This window comes from Gouania willdenowi, chromosome 14 (genome assembly GCF_900634775.1).
Source record: "Gouania willdenowi chromosome 14, fGouWil2.1, whole genome shotgun sequence".
NCBI classification, from domain to species: Eukaryota; Metazoa; Chordata; class Actinopteri; order Blenniiformes; family Gobiesocidae; genus Gouania; species Gouania willdenowi.
Genome location: NC_041057.1, coordinates 9,712,817 through 9,737,527, shown reverse-complemented (window position 1 = coordinate 9,737,527; position 24,711 = coordinate 9,712,817). Strand labels below are relative to the sequence as shown.

The 24,711-nt window shown below is 37.2% G+C and overlaps 1 protein-coding gene across 6 annotated transcripts in view; it reads right to left on the bottom strand.

The window, feature by feature from the left end:
• Nucleotides 1-547: 547 nt before the first annotated feature.
• gabra1 (gamma-aminobutyric acid type A receptor subunit alpha1) overlaps nt 548-24,711 on the bottom strand; it is a 34,179-nt gene continuing 10,015 nt past the window's right edge. For all 6 annotated transcript variants that reach the window (XM_028467395.1, XM_028467394.1, XM_028467393.1 and 3 more), the window contains 5 exons: nt 22,769-22,851; nt 20,804-20,947; nt 18,351-18,503; nt 5,233-5,435; nt 548-3,624 (listed from right to left, as the gene is read on the bottom strand). In XM_028467395.1, coding sequence (XP_028323196.1) covers nt 3,304-3,624; nt 5,233-5,435; nt 18,351-18,503; nt 20,804-20,947; nt 22,769-22,851 — 904 coding nt within the window. In that variant the 3' untranslated portion in view covers nt 548-3,303. The remainder of the gene's footprint in view (nt 3,625-5,232; nt 5,436-18,350; nt 18,504-20,803; nt 20,948-22,768; nt 22,852-24,711) is intronic.

Sequence of the window (24,711 nt, the reverse complement as noted above, 5' to 3'; positions counted from 1 at the left end):
GTTGAGTATATTTTTCAAATCAAAGGTTTAATGATTAAAAAGCAACTATTTTTGAGAAATGCAATGAACTTGAAACAATATCATGAACCAAATATGTTTTTACAAATGTGATATTTACATAGATGCTCTGCTTATGAGTTTCAAGGTCAAAGTTAGAAGCTCATGATTGCACTGTGCCTCATAATTCACATTCTTTCTCCAGAGCAATATAAATGTAACAAAACCAAATCTGGCTTTAAAGTAGTTTGTCCTGCTTAATCTACAGAATAAGGGCAAATAAACTAAATTTATAATTATATTTTTTACTCTGTGTGAGTCAAAACTGTCCTGCTCTCTGTCAGAGCAGAGGTTTAAAATAAAATCCATTTAGTGAAAAAACAGTTAAACTTTGTGTAATGAAAAACAAACAAAAGCAGATACTTTATCAAGGAGTTGTTTTTGTTACAGTTTTGCTCGTGGTTTTTCAGTTTAAACAATTTATTGCAAGTCCATAGAGAAACAGTGCAATCAACAATGCAAACTTTTTTTCCCCTTTCAACCGTCAATAAATCCAAAGCACAAACAAGAGATAATCCACTTTTTTTTTTTTTTTTCTTTGATGTCACTCTGGATATCCATGGTGATAAAGAAGGGGAGCGAATGGGTGCACAGCTGATACAAAAGCTAAGCAACTTTTTTTTTCTTCTTCTTCTTTTCTCTTTTCAATGAAATAATAGCCTGTAAATCTGTCGCACAACGGTCAGGGCTGATGAGATCAATGATGTGGTTGAAAGCTCTTCTTGCATAGCACAAAGCGGACTACATTAAACATAATGTTATAATTGTTCTAAATGTGCAAAATGCATAACAATAAGTTGATAATACAAACAATATTCATCACCTTTATCATCTTAGCTAATCTCTTTATTAATAGAATCAGATACCGTATGCATTATGTATTTTACATATGTATATATAGATTTTTTTTCTTCATGATAGTAAACATACATACAATAGTTTAAAATTCAGATATCTTTTATACAACTCTTTACCCTGAACTTTGTAGTTCCTTGACCCTCTGCTTGTAGGTTAAGTGGCTGTGAATAGTAGTAGACTGCTTGCATATGCTTGTTAAAGACGGATGCCATTAGGGGATTGACTTAGCGTTGCTCACAAATGATGATTCAAACAATAACAATAGCAACTGGCGTCAATCTTTTTTGTGTTCCCTCTGGTAACAGCGCGATGTGTTCGCCCCAATGCACACATACAATTCTGCAGGATTATGACATGCCTTTTGGCCCATCGGTGCTCTGGAGAAGATCCAACAAAGCATACATTGAATCAATACTGTAATGCGATGCACCCCCACTCTTCTTGATTCTTTGTTGAAAGTGGATAAAGCAAGAGCCAAAGTCTTCAGAAGAAGTGATGCAGAATGTTTTTCTTTGACCGAATTTGAATGGCGCGTATAGATAAATGTACAGTGTTCGGATGAATCTACAAGTAGAGAGGGGTCAGTGTAAAGCTACAATGGATATAACCCCGCCCCCAGACTGTTTGCCAGGTTCAGGTCCTAGAAAAGCCCTTGCTAATTAATATTGCTACATCAACATAACTTTCAAATGGACTGATCAGAATCCCTAACATATCATAATATTGGAGGAGAAGCATTTCCTGGAAGTGTGCGTTTTGTTTTTTGTTTTTCCCCAAGTCAAAGAAGCAAGCAATGTTCAGACGAAAAAAAAAAAATAAATAAATAAAAGAGAAAAAGCTCACATTTGCTCTGTTGGTTTTTCTCGGAAGAGGGATTGACATCATGCTACAAAAATATATTCTTCGTTGCTATCTTAGATCTACAAGACAAGTCCTCTGTGCGAGCCACAGCGTCGGCTAATGTAAGACTACAGTGCCACTCCATCTCTCCTTTCTCTGCATCTCTTCCTGTTTTTTTTTTTTCTGTCTCTTGCTGTTGCTCACCAACAAGCAGCGGCAACAAATGAGTCCAAACGGGCATGTGATACCGAAGGCAGTGTAGCTGGTACTTTCTGAGTGTTGCGTCTCAATTTTCAACTGAACGGGAGATGGAAACTAAATGGGAAAGACAATCAGGGAACAAATTGGAAGGAAAACTACAGATGTGCCATCGATCAACAAAGTAGTTGCCAACACAACTTCAAATCTGGAAAAAAATGGAAAAGGCACTTCTCCTCCGTATCAATGTGCCTCATCTCTCTCCTTTTTTTGTTTTTGTTTTGTTGTACTGATGCTAACAAAAACATCCTATGATTGGTGCTTCGGCAAACAAGGCCCCACCGTAAAATGTTGGAGCCAAAATGAAGTTGAAATACACAAAATTGAGATGTTTTATTTTACATTCCTACTCACAACTTTTAGCGATTCTCCGATTAAACCACTGGGGCAACATTGCTGCTGTTTCTGTCAGTGTGCGCACAGACACACAAGTTAATATCTCTGTGAAAGCAGCTTCGAAATGCGAGGAGAGAAACAGTCACTTAAGCATGAATTCAACCAAGTTTTTTTTTTATACAAAGTCAAAGGAAACAATAAAAGTACCTCTTTAGTTACACTTTGCAAAGCTTTAACGTAATATTGACATCTCTAATTTCTGATAGTATTTACAAAGCAAATTAACATATTTTCAATGCTGAGCAGAGAGAGATGATTGAACTGTTGTAATTTTCTTTTTTAATTCATAAATAAATAGTGTGTCCACTGAGACATGTTTTATTGCTATTGCAAATATCCTAACATATTTTGATGAATAAAACTATCTAATAAAACATCTACACAGAATGGAAGTACAACTGTCAAATGAGCTGAGCCACCACTCAATGGGAATTTGTATTTTGAATAAACTAATTTGAATAATAAGATGCCCCGTCCCATGCATATACACAAGTCCTTTAAAATGTGTCCATGGTAAATAAAATAATGTTTATAAAGAATACGATTACATGAAAACAGAGAAATAAAAAGCCCAGTAGCAGTTTTGGGCTATGTGCAGTTGTGGAGTAGCATTCACTTGAATATACATTTATAATAGCATTCCCTCTGTAGTTTCATCCCAGACCTGAACAACACTGTCTCAAAAAGTATCTTTATTTTTATATTCCATTTTCTTCTTCTTTTTTTCTTTAAAAATCTTTAAATTTTAGATAAACATAGAAGCAAATGCAATGACTAGGAGGTTAAACCAGCATGGACGCCATGTTTGTCTGAGAATAAACACATTGTTTTCCAAAGGAATATAAGTAAAAATGAAGTAATTACAGGTATATTTTAAAAGTATTGACATGTGGATTAGTGTGGATCCATCCCCTGCAGTTTGGGCTTCTTATTCAAGTAGGTTGCCCAGTAAACCAAGTTGAAGGTTCCAAAGAGCAGAGGGAAGGCTATTCTGGCAATCCTGTCGATCTTGCTCACACTGTTAAAGGTCTTCTTGGCCTCTGGAGGTTTGGGTTTTGGCTCTTCCTTGGGCTCGGTTGGGGGTGGCGGGGCGCTTTTGGCGATTGTAGCCAATCCAGGGTCCCTGGCAATGTTAGGAGCGAAAGCTGTTGCAGTAGCTGCTGGGTAAGCTGTTGTGTTGTTCTTTTTTAAAAGTGACTCCTTCTTCTTCTTTTGCTGGGAGTGGGAGCAAAGATTGGAAAACTTTAAAGGTCACGTCATTGTGTAGCGGTTATAGAGATCATTAAAAAGGGGACTAAATGGTAGTTGGGTTTAATTGGGAGAGGATATCTTTACTTCAATATATTAATATACAATTTTAAAGAAAGTTTAATTCAACAAGACAATATCCTGATTGGTTTTGAGATTGTTTCACAAGACAAAGATATTACAAAAACCTGATGTTACACCAAGGTGTAACACTGCTCTCCCTTTTTATATCCTCCCTATAATAAAATATTTCTTACCCTTCCTTACTTCCTTCGGGAGGGCTGGTGATGGTCACAATTAAGCAATAAAATAAACTAATTTATTTAATTGCAATAACAAAACATGCATTGCTGTCTCATAATGATTGCACTTCTTGTAGTGTTGACCTTTGACAGCATGTGCAGACAAGTTAAAAAAAAAACAAAAAAAAAAACATAATGTTTTGCACAAATAAAGATGCAGTCCGCAATGTTGGAAAGCTAGCATGATTTGAGCTGAAGAGCCGGATCCTGCCGGAGCAAAATCTGGCACCTCCCAGATTTTGACCAACACTTATTTGATTAGATCCTAGCACCTCATTTTTATTAATTTTTTTCAGTACCTCATTTACTTTTAGTTGTTTTGATGACATTTTTAAGTATTATATTTGGATAGCTGTCTTTTATTGAGTTGAAATTCAAATTCGAAGAACTTTATTTGTAAAAACTGAGCATCTGTGGAGCCGGCAGCAGCGCTGATCATAGACTGCGCCGTTTTTACGGTTTAAATGGTCAACTTACAGAGTTACTGAAGGTTGAGTTCACTCAGAATGTAGGCTTATTCAAGGAGTAAACTATTTTAATTTTGCCCTGGTAGATTGAGGAAGTGTGCAGCCCTCTCACTGCAGCCTTCTCACCATAGCGGGAGGGAGGCGCTGCTGCCTCGGCTCTACAGACAGTGACGGCCGAGGGAGTTGTTGCTTGAAGTCGCTTGAAAAATTTAAATTGTTCAACTTTGAGTGCGACCTAGCCACTCAAATCACACAAGTCGCATCGCTTGAGGTCGCTTGACTCCACTCATTTACATTTATTTTGAATATAATTTAGTCACTTCAGTCGTGTTCGGTGTGAACGCACCTTTTTGGGTGTAAAAGTTTGTAAATATTTAGTATTTGTGGGATTTTGTGTTTTGAAAGTTTGATGACCTTTGTGATGAATGGCTAAATTAGCGGTGACTTTGAGCTGTCTGTGATGCTGAAACATGGGAACTGTCACTCAAGTGAGAGAGACGGATGGTCTCCGTAAAGGGCAATTGTCCTGATTCATCATTCTTTTATTAAACATTTAGGTTAATTGGTTGTTTGTGTTCATGTGATATTATTGGCCCATTTAGTTAGCAAAAGGCATTTTAAAAAAAAATGTATTCCGTGACATTTTTGTCTCCTACTGCCGGAATAATACGCGCTATAATTAAGCACTGCTTTGAACACATAATGTATTGACTAATCTCAGGATGGAAGGACCATTTCACCCAGTATAGCAAAAAGTGTTTCTCAACAGAATTGCGGACTGTAGCTTTAACCTGGAACGCACATACCTTCTCTGGCACCACACTTTTTCCATCCCAAGCGTAACCCCTCTTGGTGAAGTAGTTGACTGTAGCGAACTCGATGAGGGCCGAGAAGACAAAGGCATAGCAGACGGCAATGAACCAGTCCATGGCTGTGGCATAGGCCACTTTAGGGAGTGAGTTCCTGGCACTGATACTGAGTGTGGTCATGGTCAGGACAGTGGTCACACCTGCAGGATGACACAAATAAAAAAAAAAAGTGTTACACAACTTACTTTATTTGTATTTTTTTTTACTGTTAATGGAGAAAATTGCTACTAAAAAACTTGTATTGATGAATAGAAATAAGGTGGTCTATGAAGTAACCTACCCTGAAAAAGAGAAAAGACAAATTCATAGCGTATGGAATGATGAAGCTCCTAAACTGACATTAATATATATATTTTTTGTTTATTTAACTTCCCTTCTTTGCATAAAGGTGTTACGTGCCATATACAGGTTAAAGCAAGCGCCTTAAAGTTGAATTTTGGCACATAAATATTTAGATTTATTACATGATGGAATTGATGCCAGTGTTGTTTTTTGCTGATGTTGATAAGTACATGGACATGGTGAAACTTTGCCCCCTGCAGTCACAAATATTGGTGAAAAACCGGCATATACTTGCATGTAACCTACTCTATATATCATGTTAGCTCGTAAAACATTCCGGTGACTTTATAGGCTTTGTAGTAAAATGTATTTTATCAATTGTTTTTATAGCTGACATAGACTGTTGTTAAGATCCACAGTTTGTGCTTGTTTCAGATACACATTACAGTAGCTAGACAGGAAATAAACTGATGACTAAAAACGAATGAAAACACCTCTGTTAACTTACATTATTAGCTTATTATTAACATTTAATTTAAACAAGCATAAGAAGCAGGCTACATAAAATTTATGCAAAATTCAATATAAAACACAAGTTCTGCTTGAAACTATTTCAACCTCAGCAATTAAGTGCAAAAAAAAAAACACTATAGAGACTGTACTTTTAAATGTAATTAGTAAGTATATGTTATGTTATTTTATCTATCAACTGTTGTCTTCCAGCAAGGTAGATTCCTGTGTATTTTTGGCCATAACATGGCACCCTGCAAACTGAAACCTATATATGACACCATTCTAGTCAGATATAAAATATAATCACGTATAATTCATTAAAAATTCTGATAAATGTGTTGTTTTTTGGACGATCGGCCAATTCCTGTGATTGGTTCCCAATTGATTGGAACGTCCCTTGTCAATGTCTAGTACCTCCTCATTACACCGAACACGGCTGTACAGATGTTAACACACACCAACATCAGCCCCAGCAGCAGAAAACATTTGCTGTTGCTACGAACGAGCATAAAGAACAGCTGGGTTTGCAAAGGAACTATAAAATATGCAGAGCAGGTCCACCCACACACATGCTGTGTGTTAGCGTTCACATCCAAGTTGAACTTTTTCACACTATGGAAGCTTCACTATTCATGGGCTATGTGGATAGTTGCCACAATCGCTTGTATACTTGCTAGAAAATGTACCAATACAATTTAGTGACGTTTATACAAGTAGTTTAACACAGAATAAAAATGAATGCAATGCTATTGTTGTATTGCAATGATAGAGATGTTGCTTATCTGGTAAAAACGACATTCTATTCAGTACTATGAATCCTGAGACCAAGTGAAACGTTAAGTGATGAGTCACACATTCCTCATCCTCCCACTTCTTCTTTATATGCTTTTGCCTTTGCTGGCTTTCTGCCGTGACATGAACCATAAAGGATGGTTATTATCCCCCCATTAGTCACAGCCAGATTGGAGATTGGTTGCTGGCCAACATTGAGAAAGACACCTTTAATAGAATTATAGAACCCCCATTGGAGTAGAAAAGGGTACACGGCCATTCATTTCCACTGGCTGTTCAGTGCTGTGATATACAGATTAAATCAAGGTTTCTCAAACTGCGGTCAAGGTTCTCCTAATTGGCTGTGAGTTAAAAGTTGAACTTCCCTATTTTAACTCTTTAAAGATAAAGTTGTGGGACCAGCAAGCAAATAACATAAACATTCTGCAAAAAAAAAAAAAAAAAAAAAAAAAAAACCCAAAAAAACACCTACATCAACCAATATCCACCAATAATGTGAATGGTAAAAGCCAGTCTCTATCTAGTGATCAAAGGCACACATTTTAAGTAAGACATCCAGATTGAATATGCAATTAGATTTCACAAAGTCCCTCCATTTCTTAAAATATTTTCATGTTAAGAAGAATAATCATTCCAAATATTTACAACCATTATTAAGTTCAGAAATAACTCAGCTTCCCAGAAAAATGGTGCACCTTTATGGGAAGCAATTTAATACTCATTCAAGTGCAATGTACACACACTCATTTTGCTGAGTACCAGATGCCAAAAAGACCGATTATTACATTGTTGTAGTTGAAATATGAAGATACACCCGACACAGTTTCAAATAATTGCCACATTTGTTAGACTCCACCTTGTGTGTGGGGAAAAAAAATGTCCAAACAAAGTGTACTCGACACTTTTTGGGAGAAATGAAAATATATTAACTGTATTTTCAAGTCATTACTGGCCACATATATCAATTAAGCCCCACAAGAGTACAAACGCTTACAAGATTGGCCCCTGAAATAAGGTAAATTGTTGATAATGATGTATTCCAGGAAAAAGTTTATATTTTATCCTGTTTTCTTCACTATAGTTGACGGTAAATAAGGAATGAAAAAATAACACTAAAAGATGTAAGCTTATTGTAACTGCAGTGCTTAAGCAGACATAGCAACGTCTGTCTGCATTTATTTCAAGTTTTAAAACAAAAACTGGAAACATTTTTGAGTAAGAGTTAAGGTATCACATTTTTCAAATGGTGCCACAACATTTCAAGTCGCAGGAGAAGCAGTGCAGAGTGATTTTCCCAGCAATCTTGTGCACTTATACCCACAGCAGGAGCTTTAGACCAGGCAATCTAGGCTTCAGACGTCCAGAGTGAGAGTGATAACAGTTAAAAAAAAAAAAAAAGGGAAGCCAGTGAGAACATTTCACTACCCAAGGCCGTATCTTAACAAAGACAGGATTTGTAGGGTGAAATTGACAAAAATTCACATTTCTAAAGTGGGACGTCACAAGTCCCCGCAAATACACTCAAACACTGTGTACCTAACACACTTTGCTGTATTTGACACACTCTGTTGTCATGGAAACAAGTCTTCCAACCACTTTGCTGTCTTAATACAACAAGGGGTGAAGATTGGATGATAATTGAGAGGGTTTTAGCTTTTGACCATTACTGGGCGATGGTTGGGTTCATTTCTTGCACACACTAATACGAATTTAGAATGTTAAATGATTGCTTGAAGCTGTTGCTGCGTGGGTGGGTGGGTGGGTGCGTGCGTGTGCGTATTCTGCATGTGTGTGGGTGTGCATGACGTTCTGCCAACAGTGAGCTTTTCCCACCTCCGAGATGAACGTCTTTGTTTCTGCCTATAGTGATTTGCTTGCCTGAGCACTAGAAAGCTGATTCATTAAAACATGACTACAGAGCTGCTTTTAAATGACTCCATTTGACGTGTTGTTACTAATAGACTTGGGGCTTTGAAAGCTGCTAATGAACAAGGTCCCTCATCTGGAAAGTTCTAGATTAATAATGGACGTTAGGCAATTGTTTGCAGTCCCTTACAGTTATTTTAGCCCAGTGTGCATGAGACCTGACAATTGATTTATATAAGTTTGATTAGAGGGCAGCGTGAGGAAGCTAATTCAAACCTTTAGCATTAGCTCTACTGAATGGTACATGTTAAGGTGATTCCAACTATATTTATATACTATAGAAAATCTAGATCAGTGATTCCAAAGCCACGTGGGTCTCCTGGGGGGGGGTGCACCTGACTCACTCGCAGTAAATACGCTCCCTGGTGACATTGGCCCGCCCTCAATTCTGCACTGAATAAAATCAAATGCAGTCAAGAAGATGATGTGAGCACAAAAGCACAAGAAATGTCAAAATACATTTTTTTTTATTTTATTCTATTTCCAGCCTAGGACCAAATGGTCCACAGTACTGGGACAAATAATTTAGAACACATGTCAAACTCATGGCCCGGGGGGCAAACCCGGCCCTTTGGAGTATCCAATTCAGCCCCAAAGAGAAACATTAAATATGACCTGACTGCATTTTATCTCTAAATTAGGTCAAAGTACTCTTAATTTTTCAAGAATCCTGCATTTTTTTCTAAACATTTCACATAATTTTCGTCGAATTAAAATGGTCACAAAATCCTGCATGAACTGATATGTCTTGTTGCTTGGATATTGTTAATGCCTTACATACTTTAAATACCATTTTTATGTAGAAGTTCAAACTACTGCAGATTAATGTTGAAATTTCTCATTTTCTCACCTACATTCTGCAGCCCACTTGGGGATGAAGCTGCTTCATATTTGGCCCTCCGGCAAAACTAGTTTGACACCCCTGATTTAGAATCACAGACTAGATTACAAGGATTATGTGATCACAACCAAATAATCCTTGTGTGATTTTATTAAATTTTTTATTTATTTATATTTATTTATTGCCTCCGACAGACATTTAGTTACTGCACACAAATATTTGGAAATAAAATGCATCTTTCAGAAGACAGATGGGATCTAATTTATTAATCACTCTGTTCTGTAAAATAATCATCATGCATAAACCATTGAACAGGACAAAATCTTAATTTTCTCTGAATTTTTGCGTGGATGAAAATATTATTGCTAGAATTTTCATGCAAAGTCAATTGTTTCAAATGGTCACACGTGTATTACAAAATTGGAGTTGCATGATTAAATAGCAAATAAAACACCATAGTCAAAATGTAGCATTAGGTCAAAATGACTCCGAGCTGGTGGAGGTTTACTAAGGATTGTGTGGTTTTATTTTAGGCTCTGTTTCCCACATAGATAGTTAGTGACCACCTGAGCAAACCATTAATTAGCATCAACAAATTAACACCAACAGGGGCAATTTAGAATGTCCGCTTAAAATATCTCCAGAGCCACAGATTTAGTTCTGCAATTTTTCATGTGGGGGTAAGCTGTTTTACTGCTGATATTATAGTAACAGCATGGCGAGTATCTACTCTACATATTTAATGCGTCATTATACACGATTATCATTAAATCAATAAAACATTTTCCATAATGTACCCATTTTATTTTACCAACATCAGAGACGAACCATGTGTTTATTTATCTGACTCTAAAACAGTTTTAATACTTAGTCTGTGTTAAGCATAAAACAGCAACTATTACGTTTTGAGTTTTTTTTTTTTTTTAACATATTTAATGTATGAGCTTACAGGTAAAAAAAAAAAAAATTTGAAATATACTTCACTACTTTTTATATATTCCTTCATGATAATAGAATTAATCATATTGGAACAAAGTGAAAATGAAGGCTCCCCAATTGTTTCCTTTTTAATAATCCTGACCAAGATACATTTTTACCTTTAACATTATTATTATTACTAATATGTCCCCACTAATTTAAATGAACTTGCAAGCACATTTGAGGGTGCATTTACAGATAAGAGTGCATGTGCTTGTATTTCTTTCAAAATGGCACATGTTGGAGGCAAACATTCATCTTCTCAACTTCTGGGTTGGAGAACATCCAAATCTCCAGTTTTTAGTTGTCCCTAGGGCTGGGCAAAAAAAAAACCCAATTTAATCGATTAATCGAATATGCGCTTAAAAATGATTTTTTTTTTAGCAAATTTGAATAAAAAAAAATATTTATTTATTTATTTATTTATTTATTTATTTATTTATTTATTTATTTATTCATTCATTTATTTACGTTATTTTTTTCCTCACCAGTTTTTTCAGACTTTTTCACGTGCCCTCTTTGTGGGTTACCATAGCGCGATGTGAGCCAGCCCCCTCTTTGTTTACATTTGTCTCCCCTTTGAGTAGGCTATATGTGTGTCACAGACGTGTTTAATGTTTTATTTGCACTATGCTGAGATGAGTTTATTATTTTTTTCAATTGTAATGTTATACGTTATAAAATATGTAGTTATCTGATTTCTTTGCTGTTGCACTTTTGCTTAAACCTGGGTTAAAGCTTGAAATTGTTGAATGACAGAGCCTCATTTACTTTTGATTTTAGGATTGTTTTATACATTTTACCTCTTGAGGACAATCACAGCAATAAAGTTGCACTTTTGACAATATACAGTATCTGATGTCTGCAATCATTTTTAAGTGCATTGAAAAAAATCGCCAAGCCCTAGTTGTCCCTGATTTGCAGTTATTAGTGTAAAAAGCGGTAACTAACTGGTGTTAGTTCGCTTATTGGCGCATTAGGATAGGAAATGGTCAAGCTGTGAGTAACTCAGTGGTCCCCACACAGCATTACACTCACTGCTTACAGCGAGAGACAAGTTATGGTGGTGTTAATGGTGACACACCTGAACACACAAAAACTATCACCTTAGAACCAAACCCTGTGATTTTAGTTGAAATCCAGCTGATGGCTGCAGAGCACATGTTTAGAGCTTATCAATGAAACACATGGCAGCATGATGTGAAGATAGCAAGCTGGCAGAGGCTCAGTGTGAAGCTTTGGCAGATGTTCAGCTGGAAATCAGTGGTTTTTTGCCTGCCATTGTGACGTTATTTTCAACCATTTAACAGAAAAGGTTTCGTAAGGGTTTGATTAACCAAAGTAAAGACTTTAAAATGTTGCCTAACCCTTAACCCTCAGGGCAACTTAAACAAAAAAAAGTTACTCTTTGAGCTTAGGTACCAAAACTGTACCTTTCATAAAACTGTGGTAAAAATGTTGTATAAAATTATTATAATTTTTTTTTTCAATGACAAAAACACAAAATATGCTTTTTTTTTTTTTTTTCAAAAATAAGGTACAAAGTGGAACATTTGATATCAAGTTATTACAGCCTTGACTATAGGTCAATAATTGATAGGAAACTTGATTTTGAGGCATTGTCACTTTTAGATCTCTGAGCATTTATTAAAAACAACCTTCATTAAAGTGTCGTCAAATTGTCATATATAAATATTCTTTTCCCACTTTTTTCTCATCAGATCTTTTCAACAACTCTAGACCTAACCATTGATATGAAATTTTCATGTTATTTCTGTAATTCTTTTTAAGTTTTTATGCCCTTTCTGTCATAAAAACATTTTTTTTTTTTTTTATCAAAGACAAAAACACAAAATATGCCATTTTTTCAAAAAATAATATTAGTAATAATTGATCAGAACATTGATTTTGAGGCATTATTTACTTTTATTTGAGAAGTAAACTGGGCCTTTCTCGGATAGCGGGTCAGATAGAAAGAAAGAAAAAACACACCTGCACACCTTTTTAACGTCTTCTGAGTTTAGCTCACAATTGCTTTGCAACAAGATGGCACCAATTGAAATCCAGGTGGTCATTAAAAAAAAAAAAAATCCCAAATCAATACAAATTTGCTCTTGCATGCAAGGTTGTTGCTCCTTAATGAGCAGATATGTTGAGCAGCGTCACACGATACCCATCCCCGTTGTTAAAGTGGAGCAAAGGAAGCTACTGTTCTTCTGAGCTCTGCTGCCTCTGACAGCTTAAAACAAAGAGGAAAAAATGGTGGATGGAAGGAAAGGGAAGAAGGAAGCACCACAGCTAGACCATTAGCCCATTTCTTTTTGACGGCCCCCCCCCCCCAAAAAAAAGTGCCATTTCTCACTGAACTAACTGTAAACTAATCAGCCTCCTAATCGGCACAGTGATAAATAAGACAACTCTACCCACTGCTGGGTTTTTAAATTGCCTATTCATCTACAAGAAAGCCTTCAGCAAAAAAAAAGATTTAATAAAGACTCACTGCTTTGTTCTCACAATATGTTATTTAAACTATGCTTTCAGTGCTCCGCGATTGCTCAAGTTAAAGCCGTTTGGTGTCAGTGCTGGACATTTAATTGACCTGTTCCCATTCGTCCAATTTGGAAAAGCCCTTGTTATGAAGTAAATGTTTATTGTCAGTCTCATTGTGGCGTTAGTTTTACCCTGATGCTTCTCCATGAAGGCGATGAGGGAAAACACAGGGGTAATGACTAGTGGAATTGCCAGTTTAGTAATGGCCGCCATCAATACATATTGAGTGTTCTAATCTCTAAATATGCATTCCTACAGCAGTCATTGGACGAGACATATAAAGCTACAGTGACATTTTGTTTTGTTTTTCTTAATCTATCATAACTAATGTTTTGATTATAATCAAACTGGACTGGGAGAGAGCTTACATAATACTGGTGCAAAGATGTCTCATCCATGTTTCTCATCTATTTCTAAATCATATACTCTTTGTCATGGTTCTGTGTGCCCATTCTATGCCCATTCTATCTACATCCAGTCTCAAGCACATACAGTTCAAATGGTCATTTCCTAATTCAACTGGATCCACAGTTTGTGTGTAAAATTCCGAGTACAGTATGCGTGTTCAACACAAGTGGGCGTGAAAACTGCTTGAGAATTTTCTCGTGCAATTCCTCCGACATGCATGTCGTGTTAATTACTGTCTGTAAATTGCACTTTGGTAAAACTGGGTTAGATTAGATTATTAGATTAGATTAGATTTTATTTTATCCCACAGTGGGGGAAATTCACGCGTTACAGCAGCCAAAAACGCAAAGAGCAAGCAAACAAGGAGGCTATGTACAAATACAGAAGGGAAAAAAATAAAATAAATAATAAAAAAATAAAATAAATAATAAAAAAATAAAATAAATAATAGGTATTGGTCAGTAAAAAAATATAAATAAGCAGTAAGTGGGGTTTTATAATGAATACTGAGTAATATTGCACATTAGTAAGGACAGTGGAAGAACATCATTATTTACAGATGAGAAAACAACACTTCAGGTTGGAGAAATGTCCTGATCTGAAAGTATCTTCGAAAAAGTAAAATTGCTATGCATTGCTAAGGTTAATGCATGTATTCTTTTTAAGTGATGCATTCATCGTGAGAGCTATGCAATAGTGTAAATTAATGTGCTTTCAAATAAGTTATCAATGCATTTGTTGTCGCTATGCAGATTTTTGTTGATATCAAACAGCTAAAAATATCTAGGTTAATTAGGCCTGGGGAATACATATATTTTTTTTTTTGGAGATTTGAAAAATTACAATATCGCATATCACAAAATAGATTTTTAAAGCTTATCTGATGGAAGAATAACAGTTTTGGGAGTCGCTGTCAGTGCTTTCGCTATCTCCGCGGCCTGTCTCACAGAAACTGGCTTTGCACCAACACATGACCCTCACCCTCCCTCCCAGTGCAGAGGAAACAAGATGGACTTGATTGTTTGATGAACTGTGTTGACTTTCTCTGCGTGACCGGCTGACTGTCAGAGACACAGTGGAGCTGTCCAGTTTAGTATAACTCTCTCTGTTATAGAAGCCGTTATTTTCTCTTCTGTAACATCACAAACTCACTTTATCTCTCTCTCTCTCATACACATGGTGAAGTGACCCCTCCTCTCTTAACCCTAACCCACATACTGAAAGGTTGTTATTTGCAGATTGGCTGTTATAATAAATGTGACTGTGTAGCATTTGACACCACTAGGTCCTATATCATGGTATATTGAGACCTTCCAAAATCAACTACAGCCACGTACGGGTAATATTTAACATTTTGAGACAAGAATATCAGCTTCTTCTGTCTTGAAAACACACAGCATTTCAAAAATACTGTTTATTTATTCTTTTGTGAGTCTATAATGAGCAGAAATAGTTTACATGAAGTAAGGGTGTTCGATCCAATATTGATACCAGAAATCAGCCCAATGTCAGCCAAAAAAAAAGGGTATCGGATCGATACATACTACGATTTCAGTCTCAGCTCCAGCACTTCTATCCAGCAGTTTTCATCAAGTTTTTGTCAATTCAATTGTTGATTTTTTTTTTTTTTTAAGTTTATGGTTAAAATATATGTAACCTATGAGTTAATAATAAATGGGTCAGTTTTTCTCACACCTACTGTTGCTAACTATTGTTCTCCATCAATACAAGTAAACAATACTAGTATTTGTGATCAGCTCTAATACCGTATCGGATCAATTCTGGCCAACACTCAAGGCTGCAATATCGGTATTGTAAAAAAAGTGAAAATGTTGTACACCCCTAACTGACAATAAACAAGATGGGAATAGGTTTAAAATAGGTTTATTATTATTACATGTCTTATCATAACCTCTGTAAATAAAGAAACTTGATCTCTTAAATTATGCTTATCCTTCACATGGATAGCCAATAATTAATATTAGAACACTGTTTTACAAGCACTGGGCTCCGTTAATTCTATGCAAAATTGTTGAAGTTAACTCCGCCAGTCCAAAGACGTGCTATTGCATCTAATATTGCACATATTGTTCTTTTGTTTTGCAAAAGTTCCGTCAACATCTGTAAACCTAATGACGCAGTGCTTCACTATGTCAATAGGTGGCAGTATGTAGCATAATTATGCAGCACTGTCATTTTGTTATGCATCACATTTAAAAAATTAAACATTTCAACATTGGTGTTCTTCACAAAACAAGGAGAATACACACATGTGCATATTAATCAGTGAACTAATGTGTGCAGGCATGCGTGGGTACACATCATACATGTAATCTGGCAAAGCTGAACCAGCAGTGATAGCATGAGGGACATACATGCCCTAGATAGTGGTTTGAATCTAATCTAGGCCATCCTCATTTCCCCTCGACACGTGACAGGCACCGCAGGTATCAGGCTGTGCCACACACACACACACACACACACACACACACACACGCACACACACACACACACACGCACACACACACACACACACACACGGACACTCAACAAGCATTACATTATTCGCAACTCACACAGATGCTAAAACATTACTAAGAGAGTAGAAAAACCTTCTGGAAACTGAAGAGCTTGAGAATCTGGTGCCTGTTAAACGATTCTGGGAAAGCTCTAAGTAGTGGGCCAGGGGAGACACTGACATCCACGAGGAGATGATGAAGAGAGAACGAGGAGGAAGGGAGGGAGGGGGTGTAAAGAACAAGAAAGTCTGTAGGGTGAGGTAACTCAAGGACATTCTGCCTGCTGCTGTGCTGTGTTGCTACGGAGCATTCTGCAGACTAGTAAGAGCCTTCCTTTTGGGCGCTATTATGTAAGACATCAGTGTGACAGACACACACACACACACACACACACACACAGTCACGTACAAACACAGACAAAAGTGCATGCACACACACACACGTACATCGATGTGCGCTTGCGTCACGCGCAGGCAGGCGAAAACGTATAAATGCATTGCCACAAATTCAGAACACGTAACTCCTAAATCATCCGGAGCTTTTCTGCTTTAAATTCTACTGCAGCAGGTCACATCTAATTACAGCTCCACTTCACCTCATTGGTGCATCGACAGAAACAGTATGAAATGTGTAGCACAGGTTTGAACACAATGTACAATGGCTCCGTTAGTCCTTACACATTTAATTTCACATTTCACATCACCAAATATATATATTTAAATCATTAATCAAGTAAGCTTTTATAAACAAATATCAACATATGAATGCATGGAATCAAAATTTCAGTAACATGAAAGAACACCCACATCTAAAAAGCCACATAAACAGTGTCAACATTCATGTTCCACCAAGCCAAAGAGAAGAATCTTGAACTCTCCTCAAAGAGGAATTATTTGGCCTTCAGAGGCTAAATGGTCATCAGACACAGTGAAATAACTGTTGAGATTTAATTTGCTCTGGTTGAGAATTAGTCGATGATTTATTGGTTACAGCTGAGTGTCTCATTTCCAAGCTACTGAAGTGTATTAAAGCATTTAATGTGTGATATCAAAGGTTTATAGTCCTTTTCAATAAAGAATTGATTCCAGAAAAGATGCATATGTAAAACTATTGGTTAAACAGAGGCCCTAAAACTTCGATGAGTAATCTCACAAGAATTTGGGGGTGCTATGGTTAGATGGTAAAAACAGGCCTTTAGACTCTGTGTCCGACCTGAACCCTCTGGAGTGATAAATTGAGGGGCACCTATTTTAACAATTGAGGGGAGTTGTAGGGTTTGGGCCAATGAGAACGTTGACACCGGTGTTGGTCGTTATCAGAAACTCGGGAACCGATTATCTGTTCCAGATGTAAGACGTGATTTACCAAATCTGCGATACTGAGCTGATGAGGCCCCAGGCTAGAACTGGGCTGTTTTCTTATAGGGTGATGAGCTAATATTAAAGGAGGGGAGAACTTATTTCGAAACATACTGTATATGTGAACACAGACTCTGACTAGCTCAGAGTTTTTGCATCAATTGGCCAGCAGCTCTCAGCAGGTCTCCTTTTTTGTAACCTGTTAGGACTTTTGATTGTATTAATAAACTGCATATTATTTACAAGTCTCTGGTCCCGAAGACTTTTTCCACACCACCTTTTTGTCATCACTTCCTCACCACAAGAAACAACATTACTTTCACAGTTTGAGATTTTACCGTCATTGATCAAGAAATTGTCACAGTTTTCAGAACCGTTGACTTATAGCATCAAGTTTGAGTTTTATCTTTCATTTTTAACAAAGCTGAGAGGGACAATCATCTTCTGTTTTCAGTTCATAATGCACTAGCTACCTAGCTGATCTACTCCAAGCTTCAGTCCACTGTTTATTTCCAGAAAGTAAAAAACTGCATGGTTCTAAAATGTGTATCTTTGACTAATATGCCACTAAATATGTCATGGTTAATGCAGAGTAATCTTGGCTATCATTAACAAACAAGAATTAACGATATTGTGTTGCAAAAACTTCTGTACAACATCGTAGAATAGAAGACAACCAGTATTAGACTTTTGATATGACCTTTTCCCTAGTTTTATTACTCAGCATCTCAGATTGTCTAAACCTTCTTTGGCTTCGAGTAAAAGCCTGATGCGTCATCATTGTATTGGCTACTCTGGCTTTCCAACAACAGATTTGAAAACCTTCTGGTGATGGGCTCATATCTCGAGCCACAGATGTTTAGAAACAGAAGGGAACAGACAACTCACCAAAGACGGTCCTGGCAGGGACAGATTCTCTGTTGAGCCAGAAAGACACTTGGGAGAGGATGACCGTCATGATGCAGGGCAGATACGTCTGGATCACAAAGTAACCGATCTTCCTCTTAAGGTGGAAGTGAGTCGTCATCACCACATATTCTCCTGTGGTAGGAAAAGCAAAGGAGCAGTTGGAACATAAGCACAGGAATATCATTGAATTGTTCTTCCATTAAAGTCAAGACAGAGTGCAGTATATCTTTTTCCTTTTGTCACATAATACCCAAAGTACAATGGTTTAGAAGTATTTGAACAGTTGGCTTTTAATGTTCCGGGAGCAAGTGTTGCTTTTCTTGTTAGTTATGCTTGCGTATCACGAAAAGTTCACGCTGTCTCAAGTTGCCGTTTTATGGACTTGGCGTTGTCAGTCAACATGAAAGCGAAGCAACGCGACTGTCGGGGAATGAAAATGGGTTGACTTCTATAGGAGAAAAACGTGTTTGTTTAAAAGTTTAAATGTAAGATCACTTTTGACTGTCGCCTCATAGGATACAACAATTGAAGATTGCAGGTTTTAAGAGTGTGAAAAACCACCAAAAGAGGTGTTTGATAGAAAGAAATGGAAACATCAGAAACGGTAGGACCGCGTTACCATCACATCCACCTGAACATTCTGATAAGGTCACAGCAAATGTGACTGTCATAGGCTCGTTTGTTTGGACTTCAACAACTGTACTCTAACAGAAAATATAATTTTTCTTGCTGTTTTTAATCAGATCGCTATAAGTCCTCTTGTGACTTTGAAACTCAGTACAGCTTCTAAGCTGGGAAATGGGGTTTCTTGCCCTGTTGGTTACAGCCAGGACTTACTGCGTTTTCATTTGTTTCTCATTCATACATGTCTACATCTCAAAATCCTTTCCGTTCTCAAACTATTTAAAAAAACAGCTATAGAGCATAATGATGGAATGAATCTCATTTTGTAAATAAGTAAAAATAAACAGTGTTTAGTGCAGTGGTTTCCAACCTTTTTTGGATAATGACCCCATTTTCATCTCACAAATTTCTGCTAACCCCCAAATTTTTTTTCTAGAATTAGTTTTTGATCATGTTTGAGCTCAGATATATATATATGTATATTTTATACTGCATTTTAGTTGAACTAAGTTAAAGTCTATAAATACAGTTGTGTTGTTTTAATCAACAAAAAAGAAAGAATAATAATTTCAAAAATCTATTTTTATTTGTCAGGGTCCCTACTCCAAAGTTGAAAAAACACTGATTTAGTGGTTCCTGAATAGATTTATTTCTATAGTTTATATTATTTCCGGTCATATCACGCCTGGGGTGGGACCAAGAATGACACTTTATTTTTTTTATTAACTTTCCACTCTCTCTCTTTCTCAAGTAGTGCTATTGCATAACTGGAGGGGTACACGTACCCCCATTTGAGAAACACTGATATAGACATTACATAATCATGGATTCACTCAGTACTGGACAGGTTACATGCATCCATAAGTAAAAACAAATATGTTTTCTTGTCATCTAGACCCACGTGGTCAGATATGACCAGCTCGTTGGCAAAAAGACTTTGAAAAGGAAATTTGAAGACGTAACTTTATGACTAAAGTGATGGCACTTGCATAAAACCTGACCTAATACTTGATATCAAACTGGTCCATGTTTGGCCAGTGAACTAAAATGAGTTTGACACCTCTGCCCAACAGCAAGAAAAAGTCCAAATCAAATTGCCAGAGTCCCTTTTTTAATAGTCTTAAATATGTCATCTGCCAAATAATCTACAAGTAAATAAAAGTCCAGTTACATTTTGTATCCATGATTATGTTTCACTGTGAAAACTTATAAGCTGTAAGTTACCAGTCTAGAGAGTGTAAGGCCTCTTTCTAAATCGGTTCTTGTTTCGGCTTTCTCTTTTATTGTCCTTGAGTTTTATTGGAATGGTTCATGGAGCCATTTGTCAACAAACTCAATATCTAGATTAGTTCTACCTGGGTGAATTGCCAGCCGGTCACAGAGCCGAAACCGAAGTCAAGGAGAGGCTGATTTTGAGGTTCCCTAAGCAGAAATATCAAATATACTTGGAAGCCTAGCTCCAGTCATGCATGTCATGATTTGAGAAGGGGCTTGGTATTGTTGGAGAAATACTTTCTGCTAGAGACATCATTGTAAACAGGTCGCCCAGTTTGATATGAAAAGTATCAAGTATCAGTCTATCAAAATGAGGAGGATGGGATAAAGAGATGGAAAAGACAATTGGGGAGTCATAAATCTGGGATGTGAGCTGTCATTAGGACTGATATTCTTGAAAAAAAGAGGGTATTTTAAGGTAATTTACAAAGGAATTGATCATTATTTGATAAAGCATGAGAAAATGAGTGTTTGTTTTAATTATCCACTAAATTGAATTACTGATTCTAGAATGCAACTGAATGCAGACTCACCTGTACTGGACTGCACCACACCAGAATCCACACTCTGCCCCATCAGATCATACTGGTTTAATCTGGATCCATCTTCTGCCACCACCACGGACTGGGCGGCCCCTCTGGTCCATACATACACTACCTCAGCTCGGGTGTAAGCATCTGAAGAGAACAGGGCAGCACAAACATTATTTCATTACTGTATCCCTGTCATTGCATTTTCAATCACGTCTGACCTTCATTACTCTAGTTTTCAACACTCCAAACTGACTCCCTCACATCTTTTCTAGTATTTTATTCACTCTTCTAATTTGAAATTTTACTTGTTTCATTTAAAGTACCTTCTCAGCTGTTTTGTCCTGTTTGTCAAGATCACATTCTGTCACCTTTAACTTAAAAAAAATGACAAAAAATATACCAATGTGAAAGCACAACCTTAGATCAGCAAAGTCAGTGTATTTTTCCCTTCAGACATCCAACCTGTCAAAGCTGCAGTGTGGCACAACCACTGCAGAGAGAAGGAAGGATGGCTCGTCTGCAGACTGCAGCATCGAGAAAAGAGCTCATCGCTGAAATATTTAGGGAGTGAGTTCAATTTAAAGGCGGTCCACTCACTCATGCTGTGCAGCTCTCGGAAGAATGGCTCCCAGACGGCGTGCTATTCACTTCTCTGAGGGTTTATTCTTCTCTTTTTGCCGTCATTACTTAATCCTGCTCCCTTCACTCCTCGTCCCATTTTTGCTGCTCTCTACCTTCTCCCAATTTTTTCATTCTCATCTTCTACCCTGCATCATTTTATCACTTGTGATATCTTCTCTAAGCTGAGACAGCATTAAGTTGGCTGGCAGCAGCGCACAGCTGTTTGAAGAAATATTATCCCCTGGGATAAACGTTGGTCTGTGCACTTTGAATCCACAGAGGTCTGACAAGGTCATGGAAAATTCAGTTGAGGTTAAGTACCGGTCTGATAGCACTTCTTTAGCACTCATCAGAAAACTGGTGTTGAGTCACACTTAAAGTTGTGTGAGGGAACGACGACATAAAAGAGAGGTAATGTTGACAGTATTCAGGGCTTTTGTTGTGAAAAAACCGAAGTTGAGCTGCTGAGTTACCATAATGAAGCCTATTTCATTCTTATATTTTGACAAGTTGCACACACATTGGGAAAGTTACAACCCTGGGAATAAGGTGAATATTGAAAAGCATTTTGAACTTAATCCATTGTAATTCACTGCACCGATAGTCAGTTGTACATTGATCTGTTTGTTGATTTCAGTCCCATTTTTATCTCTTTATCATCCCATAATCCCAACCAGTTGCAGATAATCGTCACCACCTTTGAACTTGATTCTGCAGGAGCTTTTCAGCTTCTTGCGGAGTCTATTGCTCAAGCAAAGAGGATACTTCATCTTCCTTTGTTTAGTCATAAACACAACTGATCGGTGTTGAACTGATCATAAATAAACCAAGCGCACTTCACAGATTATAAAATCTAAATTAGAAATGGGCTGCACACCATTAAATCTGATGTAATTTTTTTTTTTTTATTGCTTTTCACACACTTTGACAAATAGGCTGAGGAAAGTATGAGTTCTTGGGATTGTTCTTGTTTGGAAGATGGTAGGAATGCTTATTGATGGGAAATCTCCCCAAAAAATCAACTGTTTGTCAAATTCATCTCTTCAAAAGTTCCTTGTAGGCTCGCCAACATTTAAAATTATTTCTAATTATAAGCATTGATCTTGTTTTTCTTGCCAAAATCTTAATTAAAAAGTATACACTCCCACAAATGTGTTTTGGCAATAGTATTACCTATGCATTTCTTACATGACTGCATTTATACTACATTGACAAAGAAAACCAATATAAATGTAGATTTATAAAAGTTTTAAATTAATAATCATATAAATAGATATAGAGAACAGCAATGGAAATGTATTTGCTGTCATGCGATGTGTCATTTGTGTATTTCAGGTTACTTACAGCTACCAAATTTCAGTGGACAAGCATGGGCGTCCATGGGAAAATCTTCCAGGTGCATGGGGCATTCTGCTCTGACAGTAAGCCTGGAAAACAACACAGAGTCTTTAGGGAATATAAGAAGCATGGTGACAGTGCTGGAGAATGGCATGAAGAATTAAGGCAGCATAGGAATTGACTGCAGTTAGGCACCAGGAACATGTGGTGTGCTACATTTTCCCATGTCTCTTGGCACCGAGCTTGTGTTGAATGAAGCGGCTCCACTTTCCCTCAAACTAATAGCAACTCTTCAGTTCCCCCGAGCTGCAGGTTTCTATTTCCTGACAGCTTGGTGACAAACAGCATGTCAGGCCACCCGTGACACACTAATCTTCCATCTATCCCTCATCTCACTCATCTGTGACAGCAGTATGGGCTCCGCCTCGCCCCTCCCCCACTAGTAAACATGTTGAAACAAATGTTTTACCATCTTTCCCTGCGACGTCTCTCACATTAGTATCAGTCCTGGGAGTGCATCAAGGTTTGCTCTGTCATGAAGTGTTTATTCGCCTGTGCTTGGCTGAAGACTGCCATGGCGCCACTAATAGTTCTATATTGAGCTGAGCTGCTAGGACAACTTACCGCGCAGTTTGAAACAGTCAATCATTCCCAACATGATGGATCACGATTTTGGAAAATGACACATTTGTCTATTCAGCATTTAATGGAGATGGTTTTTTAGAACATGTAGACAGCTGTACAATGGCTCTAAAAGTACAGTAAAATGAAATGGAAATATAGTGAACAGAGTAAGGCTTGTTTTTCTATCACTATAGGGAAGGAAAAAATATATATATACTTTTCCATTAACAACATCTAAAAACTAGGAATATTTGATATCCCTAAAATTGGGCCTATATCCCAATACTGTCCAACACTAAATTTCCAATTTCCGATATTAACCATCCATCCATTCTCTGACCTACTTCCTTTTTTTTTATTGTCGCGGGGGTCTGCAGGTGCCTATTTCCAGCTTTCAATGGGCGTAACACGGGGGTACACCCTGGACAGGGCGCCAGTCCATCGCATGTCAACACCCAGACAAACAACCACTCACACTGACATTCACTCCTATGGCCAATTTAGAGACACCAATCAACCTAACAGTCATTTTTTTGGATTGTGGGAAGCCGGAGTACCCGTAGAAATCCCACACAAGCAATGGGGAGAACATGCAAACTCCACACAGAAAGTATTCAAGAATCCACCCCAAGGCTTGAACCCTGGACATACTTGCTGTGAGGTGCCAATCTGGTACCAATATTGGTACACATATCTGTGGTGAAAAAAACAATATCAATGCCAACTGATATTACATTTTATGTGAAATATTTACCAATAATATTAGTGGACCAATAAAATCATTGATCTCTAATATAAACAAAATTATTTGTCTCAAAACTGGCATGTTTTTTTTCTCTATGACATAACAAGACTTCCCGTCTGGTGCTGGACCATTACCAAAGGATTTATTTGGGACTTCAGTTTAAACCAGTTAATGGACAGAATATAATAAATAAAAATAAAAACAAAAAACAAAGCTGTAATCATGATATATCCATATTTTCATTGCCACTTCTATAGAAATGACACCAGTCATGGTTCTGTTATGCACTGACATTCCTCGACAGCAGTGGTTCTCAACCTTTTCAGCCCGCGACCCCCACAAAATAAAGTGCCAGAGACCGGGGACCCCCACTGTACCTGAAGGTGGTTGAAGACAGACATGAACATTGAAGAACAATCATGTGGAGACAGGGCCATCTACAGTATAAGTGGGAACAAAGGGGAGAGCTTTTTGGGGCCCATCTATAAAGTCAGCAAATTGATGGTCCATTGTTAAATGAATCTTTATTTATCTGAATAATATCCACTGTTATCGAGGAAGTTTAGTATTATTTACACCA